General features: G+C 33.4%; 3 protein-coding genes and 1 long non-coding RNA gene across 4 annotated transcripts; 3 read left to right on the forward strand and 1 right to left on the reverse strand.

The window, feature by feature from the left end:
* Positions 1-3169: 3169 nt before the first annotated feature.
* LOC125608789 lies at positions 3170-3923 on the reverse strand. The gene is made up of 2 exons (XR_007339434.1): positions 3750-3923; positions 3170-3444 (listed from the first exon to the last, which is right to left on the reverse strand). It is a non-coding gene; the product is annotated as an uncharacterized LOC125608789 (long non-coding RNA).
* A 131-nt stretch (positions 3924-4054) lies between these two features.
* LOC106445979 (cyclin-U1-1) lies at positions 4055-5083 on the forward strand. Its single transcript, XM_013887643.3, has 2 exons — positions 4055-4547; positions 4777-5083. Exons 1-2 carry the CDS (start codon positions 4162-4164, stop codon positions 5021-5023), a joined length of 633 nt encoding a protein of 210 aa, XP_013743097.1. The 5' UTR covers positions 4055-4161; the 3' UTR covers positions 5024-5083.
* A 393-nt stretch (positions 5084-5476) lies between these two features.
* On the forward strand, positions 5477-7801 carry LOC106445980 (peroxisome biogenesis protein 22). Its single transcript, XM_013887644.3, has 8 exons — positions 5477-5739; positions 5945-6169; positions 6239-6286; positions 6464-6520; positions 6604-6705; positions 6995-7060; positions 7186-7287; positions 7402-7801. Exons 1-8 carry the CDS (start codon positions 5617-5619, stop codon positions 7504-7506), a joined length of 828 nt encoding a protein of 275 aa, XP_013743098.2. The 5' UTR covers positions 5477-5616; the 3' UTR covers positions 7507-7801.
* Positions 7802-8042: 241 nt separating this feature from the next.
* Positions 8043-10987, forward strand: LOC125608788 (histone-lysine N-methyltransferase ATXR2). The gene is made up of 14 exons (XM_048779279.1): positions 8043-8243; positions 8327-8396; positions 8476-8561; positions 8626-8885; positions 8975-9087; positions 9188-9219; positions 9385-9518; positions 9579-9666; positions 9799-9847; positions 9941-9995; positions 10074-10213; positions 10316-10392; positions 10516-10572; positions 10668-10987. The coding sequence occupies exons 1-14, from the start codon at positions 8169-8171 to the stop codon at positions 10782-10784; spliced, it is 1353 nt and encodes a 450-aa protein (XP_048635236.1). The 5' UTR covers positions 8043-8168; the 3' UTR covers positions 10785-10987.
* The last annotated feature ends 2811 nt before the right edge of the window (positions 10988-13798 follow it).

Genomic DNA, 13798 nt, shown 5'->3' on the forward strand with positions numbered 1-13798 from the left:
TTCAATTTTTGTTGGAAGGAACTATTTATATTGTTTAGATTCTCTCCAAATAGGTGAAACCATCCTTTTGCCAGCGAACTATTAAAACAGTGTCTAATAGGCATTCTGCCACTCGGATTCAGTTATCGTTAGGAAAATACTATTTACACTAGGATAAGACCTCCGTCTTGCGCAGGATAAATTTGTATGAAAATTATTTAATAAATATCGTATGAAAAATAAAATTTATATTATTGATCGAATTAATATTTTTGGCCCTTAAACAATTTTTAAAAACTTTTTTGTTAATTACATAATTTGTTTACTAATAAACTTATCCCATTTTTAAAAATATTTTATGTCAAAAAATTATTTATCATATAAAAACCTAACGTTAGGCCGAAGAATCCCATGCCGACTATTTGGTTACAATGAAACTATGCCAACTCGGTTGTATATCATGATTTAGCAATTTAAAAAGTTAATTATGGTTATGAAAAGTTTACGTTCACGTGTCAATCCTATCTATCTTCGATATTTTTCTCCTTTTTGTGTCATTTAGTTATTGCTCTATATAAATATTGATTTTTGAGTTTAGTCTTATTTATTTCTTTTATATTTGCGTGAGATTGAGAAAATGTTTAAGATTCAAAATTATTAAAGAGATACATACTTAGGTTAAGATCTGCGCCTTGTGCAGAATAAATATTTTATATTTATTACTTATTTTATATTTTCTGCATATTATGAAATAATAAAATAATAATTATATATTAAATAAGTAAAAAAACAGTTACCATTATGTAATAAATTGGCTTGCACATATAAATCAAATGACCGCTCTTGTTTATTCGCAATCATTTTAAGATAAATAAATCAAAACAATCAATCTTATCTATCATATCTTATTATAAGAAAAAAATTAAACATTGATCACAAAAGTTATGTGAGACTGTTAACAGTTTTAGTAATTTATATTCGTTTTAAAAAAAAAATCAAAATACAATATATACAAAAAAAATTAAATTTTTAATATATGATTACTGTAATTGTGTAATTTATTTTAATAATAAAGAATTAAACAAAAATGATAGAAAATATACATAATATTAGCAAATATTTATCATTTAAAATCATTAATTGCTATATATTTCATAATCATATTAGGCAATTCCTTAGATTTTATTTAAGGAAATAATATATAATAAGTTTTAATTTGAATGGTCCATAATGGACATAGTATATAATATAACATTCCCTAGCAATTTAATTTTGGACTAACCAAATTTTCTATTTATTTTCAAGCTGCCATGTAAACAAATTAACATTCCAAGTACGTGACAATTCAGCATGAATTTTTTTAATTAGTACAAACTACATGTTTTAAACTTTTTAAATGTTTCTCTATGAATATATTGAGGATGTTAAACCATTGATCATTAATTTTTAACATAATAATTTTAACAGTTTTAGTAATTTTGTCATTTTTAAAAATTCAAAATATAACATATATGAAAAAAATCTATATTTTTATTTTATAGCTAATTTTATTGTTTAATTTATTTTAGTAATATAAAATTTAACAAAAACGATGGATGAGATATAAATTGTTATCAAATCTTTATTATTAGAATCATTAATTATCATATATATATATCAGTCATATTTGGTAAATCCGTAGCTTTTATTTAAGGAAAGAAAAGAAAACAGTAATTGTACACTTTAATTAATTTTATGATTAGTTTAATGAAAAGTATAATATATACTTAATTGGACCAACATATTTTTTAAGAATTCTGAATTTCATTTTGGTGATGACACGTGGCTACACTTAAAGATTGTAATGTTTCTCAATTAATATATAAGAGATTGTTTGGATTATCGACAAAACGGTGAAACCACTTTTTGCACTTTTTTTTGTCTTTCTTACATACCATTTGATGAACTCTAAAGTACACTCAGAAATAGAGTTTTTGGAAATAGAAACTTGACTAACAAGCAAACTCGAAATAGAAAGATTAAGCTATGATCAGCTATGGAAAATGTATATTTTGGGTTAGGCACTTTAATGATGATCTTCTATACTCTTGACTCCTTTACGTTTTGTTTTGGTTGACATATTTTACTTCTTAAGCCCAAGGTGGGATTTAATCTTGGTGGACCTATATTCTTTCCTTGGACTTCATTAGTGACTATATTTGGACTTCATCTCTCTCAGATCAGAATCTCAGACCAGGTCTGGAGCCGGGTGAAACCGGGCTCCAACACCATTTTTGTTAATTATATATCAGAATTACTTCTAAACTTTTCACATATGTTGACCATCTTCATGCAATGCTAAATGTTACTAGTGTATAGGCAAAAATAACTCACTGGTCAAATAAATTTAGGAAATATAATTATTCTATAATAAGACAGAGATGGATACTTTAACTTGTTCGGCGATCTTTGGTCCGAAAATATTATGGGCAAAAGACTGGAAATTTCTTGTTACAACTTACAAACCAGGAAGAATCAGTTTCTTTAATAATCATAAGACACGTTAATCGTCACCCTCTGTTACAACTTATGGAGAAAGACAGAGAATGAAGAAATATTGTAACCACTGTTACTTTAGTACGAGAAATTTTTGGGTTCACCCCTAGAATGAACCTCTAGATTCACCAACCAATAGTGTTTAAGTATTTGATATTTGATATATTTTAAAAAAGGAAACAAAATTTAATTTCCAAATAAGATTATATTTTTAAAATAAAACAAGAAAAATACATAAAAATAGTTACAAAAAAATAAAAATAAATAAATATTGTTAAAACCTTAGCAAAATACTAAATCATATACCCTAAACCCTAAACCCTAATCACTAAACCCTAAACCCTTGGATAAATCATAAATTCTAAATCAAAAATATATAAAATTAAACCCTAGAGTTTATGATTTATTCAAGGGTTCAGAATTTACCCAAGGGTTTAGGGTTTAGTGATTAGGATTTAGGGTTTAGTGATTAAGATTTAGGGTTTAGTGTATGATTTAGGGTTTAAGATTTTTCAACATTTAGAGTTTATCCAAAGTTTAAGGTTTAACATTTAGGGTTTAGGGTATAGGGTTTAAGATTTAGGGTATAGGTTTAGTATTTTACTGAAGATTTAACAATATTAATTAATTTATTTTTTGTAACTATTTTTATGTATTTTTATTATTTTATTTTAAAAATATAATCTAATTTGGATATTCAATTTTGTTTCCTTTTATAAAAGATATCAAATATCAAATACTCAAACATTATTGGTTGGTGAACTTAGAGGAACCCAAGAATTTCTCGTTACTTTATTTATGAAAGGAATCGTTCGCTAGAAATAATATTACTACTCCATGTCTTTCCCCCCCTATTTCTTCACTTTTATTACTTCTAAGATTCTTCGAGCAGTTCTCCAGCGTTCCATGCCGCAAGGTGTTGATCTTCCTCTATCCAATTAAAAGAAAAAAAAAACTGTAAACAGAAACTTAAAGAGGTTGTCTAACTTTTCCGACAAGAAACTGTTTTAGGGAAAACAAAAAACTCAATGATTCGTCGTTAGTGATGGTGATGGGTCATAGTTTTTCCTTTCACTGTTTTTCCCGTGTCAGCTCTTGCTTTGCTAGATGCATATATATAAATTGTTTCCCAAAACTAAATTCAAACAATGAATCTTGAATCAAATTTTTTTTTTTGGTTAAAACTCTGTCTTGTAACAAAAAATTTTTTTTTAAAAGAACAGAAAAACGCTCACGTGCGCTTGAGTTTCTCTGTGTAACTCACTCAGATTAGCTTCTTTCCTTGCTTGTAGAGAACCCAACTTTTAGATTCGATTCCCATGGCGAAAATCCATTACAAAACTCGTAGCCAAACCACAATCCTGGTAATCTGCTGCACTGCTTTCATGACCTGTGATGTTGGAGATGGTAAGCGACATAGGCAGATGGATTTGTCTTGTTCGGTAAGTACCAAACTACCAGAATCTTATCTTCTCGCCAAGTGACACGTGTCAAATCCATCTCACAAGCTGCTTAAAAGTAAGACGAGACCTGATAACATCCACACGTAAGCTCTTTAAACTAATCGTATCTCCACCACCCAATTACAAGCTAAGACACATCTAAAAAACGAACGACATGGGCCATTAACGAGAAAGAGAACCCACCATGCTAGCCTCAACCGGAGACGATGAACCGGACCTGGTCGTGGGACAAGATCTACCAACGGAAGCAGCCACTCCAAGGGTGCTGACTATAATCTCCCACGTGATGGAGAAGCTAGTCGCACGGAATGAGTGGTTAGCTAAGCAAACTAAGGGATTCGGGAAGAGTTTGGAGGCGTTTCACGGGGTCAGAGCACCGAGCATAAGTATAGCCAAGTACCTTGAGAGGATATATAAGTACACAAAATGTAGCCCGTCATGTTTCGTGGTCGGGTATGCGTACATAGACCGGTTGGCTCATAAGCATCCTGGTTCTCTGGTAGTTTCCTTGAATGTTCATAGACTCCTTGTCACTTGTGTCATGATTGCTTCCAAGATGCTTGACGACGTGTAAGTCTTTCTTCTTCTTTTTTGTAAAAAGTGCAAGTCTTTCTTTTATTTATCATGAATTAGACCGATTATAAAACTATAATTGTGTTTGTTAATTAATTTTGAAGATGAAAAATACATTTAATAAGTACTAAATTTATAAACAGCTTTATCAAGTTTCTTGAATCCGAGATTTCAACTTGTACTAGATAGGGCATCGGCTTATTTAAAAATAATTTCATATATACAGGCACTACAACAACGAGTTCTATGCACGGGTTGGAGGTGTGAGCAACGCTGACTTGAACAAAATGGAGTTGGAGCTTCTGTTCCTCCTTGACTTCAGAGTTACAGTGAGTTTTAGAGCTTTCGAGAGCTATTGCTTTCACCTTGAGAAAGAGATGCTATTAAACGGCGATGCATCTTCTCTCCAAGATAATGGACCAGTGCAAGAAACTCTATCAGTTGCATCCTCTTTGTCATCTTTATATGTTTAGCGCACACACATTTCTCTGTCTGATTGACAGAAAAAGTTTATAAAAGATATTTAAATTTAATTTTAAGTTATAAAACTGAACAAATATCACATATATATCTCTTTCATAGACTACGATTGCAAATCATGTAAACATGTATAATATGAAAAGCTGTAATTTTCAAATAAATAGAAAATCTTTCAAAAAATTCCTCATGTAGTTTTTTTGTGCTACATATTCATCTTCCTATGTCCTTTATGTTACGCCGTGATAGCTTAAATGGCCCACAAATGACAAGAGTCAGAAAACCATAATGAAAACAAAAAAGACACCAAAGATAAACGCAGCGTTTTCATCCCTCCATCGCTGAAAATCCCATCCATCGCACCCCACGGAATAAAACCGTAGTCTCACACGCTTATCTATTGCCACGCATGAGAATAGACACGTGTCATTTTGATTGGGTGGCCTTTCCCCAAGTTGTTTGTGTCTCTCTCCGTCCAAAGTCACCGTCTCGAGAATAGTGACCTTTATTCTCTAGATTTTCTCGAAAGCTTTAAAGAATCTGATTGTTCTCCCGAGAACGACGACGTTTTCAAATTTGGTTTGGAACTATGTCGGAATCGTCTTCTTCGTCGTCGTCGCCTACGGAAGAGATCGTTCGATTAATCAAACGATTAAGCGCTTACGTCACTTTCAAGATGTCCACCATCTTCTCTACATCTATTCGCAATCTGGTTCTCTCTCTCTATCTCTCTGTAATCGGATCTAGAATTTAGAATCTCTGTGATTTGAGTCTAATTCCGGTTGCTCTGGCCGGTTTAATCTGAAATTGAATTTGATTCAGCTCAAAACTAGCTGTTATTTAACGACTTGAGGGAAAAAAAATCCAAACTTTATTTAGTTTTGATTCGTTTTAGCTATTGCTGGCTTTGTAATTAGGATTCAAGATCTGTTGGTGCAATCGCTGGGCTTGCAGTTGCTGTGATATTCACATGGAGGGCGTTGAGAACAACAGGGGAGCCTCCAAGAAGGCAGCCAAAACGCAGGATGCAGCCAGCTGAAGCCTCTCAGTCTAATCCAGCTTCGAACCCACCTGATGTTTCGGCGTCTCATGAGGATAACGGAGTGCAACATGTCGTTGATCACTTCTTTCAGCCTGTCAAAGTAACTTTCTTTCTTTTTTTCAGTATTGAGTTAATTGTGTTATAAATGAATTTCTCTTTTTTTTTGTAGCCTACACTGGGGCAGATAGTTAGGCAGAAGCTTAGTGAAGGCAGGAAGGTAAATTGAATTCATCTCTTTTTTATGTTCATTGTGCTCTTCTAATGTAGTTTTCGTAGAGGGGCTACATAGAACCTTTGATCGTATTGAATCATCGACAGTTTTTGAATGGAAGCACTGTGCCACGGTTTGATTATTGTGTTGAGCTTCACACTCTTGTCTCATATGGATTTGCAGGTAACATGCCGTCTTCTTGGAGTTATTCTTGAGGAATCAAGTCCAGAAGAACTCCAAGTAGTTATATTTCCCTTTTTGATATTCATGTAAATTTTTTTTGCATTTTATGCGTACCTGACTCGAGCAAATTTTTAATGTAGAAACAAGCAACAGTGAGGTCATCTGTCCTGGAAGTCCTTCTAGAGATCACAAAGTATTCTGATTTGTACCTCATGGAAAGAGTTCTTGACGACGAAAGCGAAGTGAGCAACAACTTCTTCCCCATTCAATGTTCCTTCTCATTCATGTTCTGTACTTGAATCTGGCATGAAACATCAAATTAGTTGTGTCTATCAATGATTAGCTTAAAAACTGGGGTCATACTTTTCAACATTAGAGTTGAACACTGGACAATGTTTGATAAAAAAAGGGTTTTTAAGCACATGTTTTTTATATTATTAGATGAAAAGGTCAAGTTCATTGGTAAAACTAAATGCTTGAGACGTGTGCGCATTCAGTGGTTGTGAAACTCACATTTTAACTAATATGCAGGCCAAAGTTCTACAGGCTTTAGAGACGGCAGGCGTTTTCACATCTGGTGGTTTGGTCAAAGATAAGGTACCCAACCCAGTCAAGCTTTCTCAAAAGATAATTTACCAGAAAATTTTCCAGCAATCTTGTCCAACCAAACAAGACAATGTCCAGAGTTTCTCAGTCAGTATTGTGACATGAAAAATGTGCAGGTCCTCTTTTGTAGTACAGAGATAGGAAGAACATCCTTTGTTAGACAACTAGAACCTGACTGGCATATCGACACAAACCCGGAAATCAGCACACAACTAGCTGTAAAGTCCCTTTCCTTGTATATAGTCATTTACATTCTTATACACATTTTAGTTACACTGATTTGTCTCTCTCTCTCTCTCTCTCTCTCTGTCTTTTGTTATGTTTAATTGCAGAGGTTCATAAAATATCAGCTTCACGTCTCTGCGGTAAAACCAGAGCGAACGGCTCCCAACGTGTTCACCTCGCAGTCAATGGAACACTTCTTTGGAAGTGCTTGATGCCAACACCAAGGAGGTAAAAGATACGCAACAAACACACAGGCTCACTGTTGTAACAGAAGGAAGCACCAGATGCATAAATTGTCTCGTTTCATCATCAAGTCTCTTCGACTGAACTTGAAAAGTTCCCTTTTTTTTTTTTGTATTCGTCTCGAAATTTAAAAGAAGTTTTTGATATTTAGAATACTGGGAGAGAGTTCCTTTTGTGGAAGTGTCGAAGTTTGTAATATAATGTGTATTAGCAACTTAGGAGAAAAGTGTTGAGGAAAGAAACAGAGCCCCTTGTTCTTGTCTGCATCTCTTCTTACTCAGGGAACTCCGGCATGTTTACTTGTCAATCAGTGAGATATCTGTGTTGTGAAGTTGTAAACCTGCACAGATTTGGACCAATATGGTGGCTGGATCTTGTCAAGTCTGATAAACTGAAAGTGGAGCTGTACATAACGGTGAAAACGACTACTCTTTGTTGAGTTATTCAAAAATTGCACATTATTAATCGCAATTCTACAAAATTAGTGTGACAAGCATTTGTTCAAGAAATGTGTGCAACTTGATCACTTGTTTTCCATAATTAAAAAAATATTTATTTGTTGGCAAGTGAAGAAGTAAAGCCCCCGAACTGAAGAAAACAAAGCAGCGTCGTGAGAGACAATCTCCTTCCAATGGCTTCTCTTAACGACAATACCGCCGCTGAAGTAGCGAGTCTTCTTGCTCCGCTTCCAAGTCTCCAACTTGAGGCAAAATCTCTCTCTCTCTCAAAACCTTAATAGCGACTGAGCTCGAATCTGATTTCTCTAGATGTGGTTGGTTATTCTATTAGGAGTACTTCAATCAGCTAAGAAGAAGATGCAATGGAATCCAAGTGAAACACAATGGCACCTTCGGAAAAGGTTCTTTCTTTTTTCTCCCGATTCTCAAAAGTTTCAACCTTTCTTTTTCATTGTAGTAATTGAATCTGTTTTCTTGTAGGTGTCTACGCAGACTCAGAGTTTCAGGAAGATGAACTCATTCTGAAAGATGAGATTCTTGTTGGTATCCAACATTCATCCAACAAGGTCACTTCAAAGTTTTCTTCTTTAGTGCTTCACTTCACTTGTCTGAATCGCCTTCCATCTCCAGGTGGACTGTTTGGTCTGCAGTTTTTGTTTCCGGTTCATCGGATCAATTGAGAAACAAATTGGGAGGAAACTCTATTTCAACAACATGGGCCTCTCTGGTTGTTGTGGTGGTGCAAGCAGCAGTTCTAATCTTCATTCTCTTCCCCAAGGAGTTGTTACTTCTCTGATGAACGGTGAAATGGCCTTGCCCCATACTGATAAGTTTCCTTTGCCTTCTCCTCTTTCCTGTCCCGGAGGATGTCAGGAGGCTTTTTACTGCAGGTTTGGTGTCTTCAACTTTTGTTACTTTTTACATGTTTTAAATTATGTCTGCTGTTTTTCACTAATATGTTGTTCTCAATATGACATAGTGGATCATGCGCAGAGGCAGATTGGGCAAGTTCTCATTCTCTACTCTGCACTGGTGAGAGGTCTGAATCAGTATCTAGAGACGCTCTTGGAGAGTTTATTAAACATTCTAATGGTAAACATCTCAAATCTATGCTGGTTATAGATAGTCTCTTCGTTTAACTTGTCTCTCTTTTTTTTTTTTGTTTTTATATCTTTCGTTTCTTTATTTTCAGAGACAAATGATATCTTTCTCCTGGCTGCAAAGGTATATATTATCTCTGCCTCTAGACTATCTTGAATACTGCGCCATGAATCTTTTAACATGTTTTAGCTTACTGTGATTGAGCTTATTATAGAGTTTGTGACCTTTTCTTTTCTCTAGTATATAAAAGAAACTAACAAGTTCTGGATAATGGATTATCATGGCTAGGCGATTGCCTTCACCATTCTAAGGTACAGGAAGCTTAAAGCAGAACATGTTAACAAACAAGCGAATCAGAGTGTGTCAAAACAGTCACTACTCTTGGAGGCATGGAAACCAGTATCGGTTGGATACAAAAGAAGGTACTCATGTTCATATACAAGAATATAATTTATATACAAGTCTAATTCTATTTTTGGTAGGTGGTGGGACTGTATCGCATTGCCAGATGATGTTGATCCGTCTGATGAAGGTGCCTTCAGAACGCAGATAAAGGATCTTGCACGCACGGTATGTGTCTTATTTGTATTTATTATATTGTTTTGAAGGCTGAGTGTGTTTGCCATGTTTTATGTAGAGATCACAATCTTAGTTTCATTAGCTTCAAATTCTGACTGTTTTGCTATATTCTTTTATCTCCAGTCTCTGGAGCTCCTGAAGACAGCCATATTTGACAAAGAATGTGAAGCCCGTATCCACCTTCATCAGTTTGATGTATAATCTATACCATTATTTCCTTGTATAATAATCTACTTGCAGAGAGTCATTCCTTGACACATGAAAGTTTTCTCGCTTGATATATATGGGAATATCATCGGCATGTTTGAGCTGAATAACCTGTAAGAGTCACCAACTTCCTTTCTACGCTTTTACCAGTACAATAAATATAACTCAGAGATGATACCAATCTTTGGCAGAGACTTGGTGGTGGCATCACCAGTAGAGGACTATTTCTTGTATATTGATGATCTTCCAGACGCTGAAAAGGACAAAGCTGAGGAAATCACAAGACCGTTTCTAGATGCTCTTGGTGATGAGTATTCAGACTGCTGCCAAGGTTAGAAATGATGTGAACATTGCCGCCTTAATAAAAGAGAGGAGTTATGTAACTTGTAACCACGGTTTAACATTATATTACATTCATCTGTATCTCTCTCAGGAACGGCTTTCTTCCCTCTGCAGAGCTGTATGAACCATTCATGTTGCCCTAATGCAAAAGCCTTCAAAAGAGAAGAGGTAACTTTCTTGCATTGGTGTCCTCATCATGGTTAACACACCTCAGAAGGATTTGGAGTTGCAATGTCTCTACTCTCTCTTAAGAGTGTTTCTATCTACTCTCTCTTGTGGTTGGGTTTGCAGGACAGAGACGGACAAGCAGTTATTATTGCGTTAAGAAGCATCAGCAAGAACGAAGAGGTGGCCCTCATCTTGTCTTGTCTCTACCATTGCAATTGAATGGTTTGTGTAAAAACAGTAGCTTATTTTTTTGAGTTTTCTTCGTATGAAAACAGGTGACGATTTCATATATAGACGAGGAGCTTCCGTACGAAGAGAGACAAGCATTACTTGCAGATTACGGTTTCACTTGCAAGTGCCCTAAATGTCTGGAAGATTCATCAGTTGCGTAACTTAAATGTTTTTGAAGCCATAAAGAACAGACATTTTCAATTTTGCCTACTTTTAGAAACTGATTAGGGGAATTTTCCCGGTTTAAGGAACATGTGTTTGTGTACTATATAAACTTCAGTTTTATTTTAAACTAGTTTCTTTACGCAAATATCAGAACTCAGCTTGTAACGGCTGTTTACTTTTAAGGATCTAGATTTGGTTCTTTTGGAGCACATAGACGAAAACACTTATTTATGTGTATACTCTGTATCCATAGAGTCATCTGCATGAGAACGTAAGCCACAAGTAATGATGTAGAAGTAAGAAACAAATGGAGAGGACCGCAGTGCTTCTGTTGATTAAAGCTGATGTGGCAAGACAAGGCTGAAGACTCACAGTTTTAGAGGCTTTTGCCGTTTGGTTAAACAGGATCGTCTGAGAGGAAAGAAAGATAAGCGACAAAAGCAGAATAAGTATTTCAGTACTTGGATGTTCTAAGTAGAAAGCACCACAAAGGGAAGTACATATTTCTGAATTCTCTTGATATTGGAGGTTTCATTGTAAAAATGTAAAATGTGAGCAAGTTCATATGCTATTTGTTTCATTGTTCTGGTGGTTGTGAGGTGATGTGAAAGCCTTTTCTGCGGGCAGTTCAGAAAAGTTGGTTTACCCCGTGTGTTATCTGCAAATTTCAGCTAAGGTTTAGCTTCATGTATACATGATTGATTTTCTTTTGGCTGACGTGATCTATTTAAGAACATAGAACAATGCAAAGTTGGATGCGTCATGCGTGTACATATTCAAATGGACCTAAAAGCAGTAGTCTATATCCGTGGCGTGCCTAGGGTAAGTGGGGCTCAAGGCAAATTTTAAAACAATATAGTATTTTTAACATATTTTTTATTTATAAGAAACATGATTCTAAAAGAAAAACAATTCTTGAACGGGGAAGAGTCGAAGTTGCCTTTCATGTGCACATCGATACCTCAAGCAACCACTACACTACAACATATTTTACAAATTAGGAGCCCCAAAATCTTTATATTTTGAAGGGGGCCTGAGGCAAAAGCCTTTTCTGATACATACTAGGCACGGCTCTGCGTATAAGGTAACCAGGAAAATGTGACTTAGTTTCGTATGGTAGATGGATCAAACCTAAAATGTAATGATATCCCAAACTTTTTCCCTTACCATTTGACCACGAGCTCCCGGTCGTCTTGTTTGAACATGCTTACATGTGTGTTGGTCGTCATATATGCACGTTTTGAAATTTATGTATTGGCAAATGACAATGAAGTTTAGAGCGTGGTTTTTATTAATTGTACATTTTACAATCATAATCTAATACCTTTTGTGATGATATATATATATAAATGTGGTCATCAGGCCCGGCCCTGCCCGACGCTGATCATATGCTAGAGGTGCATTTGCACATGACCCATTTTATTTTTTGTCTTTTTCAGTTAGGCTTATGGTTCTCATTTAAAAAAATTGTATGAAAAGATGGACCTAAATTTTTTTTTTATAACAGGGCCTAAGACGGGCCTGGTGGTCATAATGTCTAGCTTACATGATTGGTCACAGCGGACAATGAAATTCAAGATATCTATTATTATTATTATACTATTATTTGATAAGTGAATTTGCTTATTTGTCATGTATCCATGATTTTAGAATGAATCATTAATTTTAATAATTATTATTATACTATTAGTTGAGAAGTTAATTTACTTATTTGTCATGTATCCATGATTTTAGAATGAGTCATTAATTTTAATAAATAATTTTAATTAGACTGATTAAAGTTTTGATATCTTTAATAAATAATTATATAATTTATTATTTAACTGATAACAAATAAATAATATAAAAATTATCTCAAAAAATAAATGGAAAGCTTGTTTAAAAGAAAAAAAAGAAGATAATTTCATGTATTCATTTTGTATTTATCTACATCGTTCTTTCTTATTTGTTAGTTTTTATAATTATTATTTATTTATATTTAATATAATTAGATTTATCATCATACTAAAATATTAAAAAAGTTTTAGAAAAATAAAAATTGATTTATATTTTTTCGAAAACGTAATATGTCATGGCATATATTTTTTAAATGATTAAACTTATTTTAGTATTAAAATACTAAAAATAGGTAGATAAGCAATAACAATAAATTTGATATATATTTGTTTGTTAACATGATTTTTCATGGTATTTTCATTTTTATTCTTATTATCCAGTTGTAAGAATAACATTTATTTGTTATTTAAGTTGAAAATTTGATTTTTTTTTATTTTTTATTTTCTAAATATTTTTATTGGGAATGGAATTCTATTTTTCAAATATTTTCAAAATATCTGCCTCCAAAAGAGAATATTTTCACAATATTAATTTGTATTTACATATCATTGTTTATAAATCAATAGTATAATTAGATCATTGTTTATAAATCAATAGTATAATATTTTCAACGGTATTAATTAATTAGATCGTTGTTTATAAATCAATATAATACAAACTGTTAGAGATAAAAATATATTTTAAAATAATAAATTAATGTTGTTATAAAAAATATTTTTTAAAATCAATAAAAGTTAAAAATTAAGAAACTGAAAAATTAAAAAAATAGTATAAATTTAGTGTTTATTTAAAAATTTTGATCTTTAAACTGTTAGTATATTTATTAGTAAGTATATATAAAAAAATTATGTCTGCATGTGCGGACAAAACATTTAGTTTAGTTATACATAAGAGAAATGAAATAATGTTAATGCATCCCACAGTATTTGAGCAAAATCGTCCACATTGATTTGATCTTATCCAAACAATTATTTTAAGAAGTTCACTTCCAAGTTTCCGACGTAAACAAATCCCGCATGATCCGTTGTAAGGAATCTTCAAAGTGTGCACCAAGTTCTTAATTAACCACATTCACATGGGTTTTAATCTTCTTGTAATGTAACTTTTTTAACTAATCAGATACCCCAGAAAGTTACTTGTAGTGTATGCATGAGTTGTGTGGTCCAACGTCTTG

The sequence above is a fragment of the Brassica napus genome, chromosome A5 (assembly GCF_020379485.1).
Source record: "Brassica napus cultivar Da-Ae chromosome A5, Da-Ae, whole genome shotgun sequence".
Classification (NCBI taxonomy): domain Eukaryota; kingdom Viridiplantae; phylum Streptophyta; class Magnoliopsida; order Brassicales; family Brassicaceae; genus Brassica; species Brassica napus.

What these genes read in the sequence shown, in the direction of transcription:
- LOC106445980 (XM_013887644.3), top strand. Translation starts at nt 5,617, where the DNA reads ATGTCGGAATCGTCTTCTTCGTCGTCGTCGCCTACGGAAGAGATCGTT. An exon ending in ACTTCTTTCAGCCTGTCAAA is followed by an intron (nt 6,170 to 6,238) that starts GTAACTTTCTTT and finishes TTTTTTTTGTAG; the next exon opens with CCTACACTGGGGCAGATAGT. An exon ending in AGCTTAGTGAAGGCAGGAAG is followed by an intron (nt 6,287 to 6,463) that starts GTAAATTGAATT and finishes ATGGATTTGCAG; the next exon opens with GTAACATGCCGTCTTCTTGG.
- LOC125608788 (XM_048779279.1), top strand. Translation starts at nt 8,169, where the DNA reads ATGGCTTCTCTTAACGACAATACCGCCGCTGAAGTAGCGAGTCTTCTT. An exon ending in TCCAACATTCATCCAACAAG is followed by an intron (nt 8,562 to 8,625) that starts GTCACTTCAAAG and finishes TTCCATCTCCAG; the next exon opens with GTGGACTGTTTGGTCTGCAG. An exon ending in AAGCCTTCAAAAGAGAAGAG is followed by an intron (nt 10,393 to 10,515) that starts GTAACTTTCTTG and finishes TTGGGTTTGCAG; the next exon opens with GACAGAGACGGACAAGCAGT.
- LOC106445979 (XM_013887643.3), top strand. Translation starts at nt 4,162, where the DNA reads ATGCTAGCCTCAACCGGAGACGATGAACCGGACCTGGTCGTGGGACAA. An exon ending in TCCAAGATGCTTGACGACGT is followed by an intron (nt 4,548 to 4,776) that starts GTAAGTCTTTCT and finishes TCATATATACAG; the next exon opens with GCACTACAACAACGAGTTCT.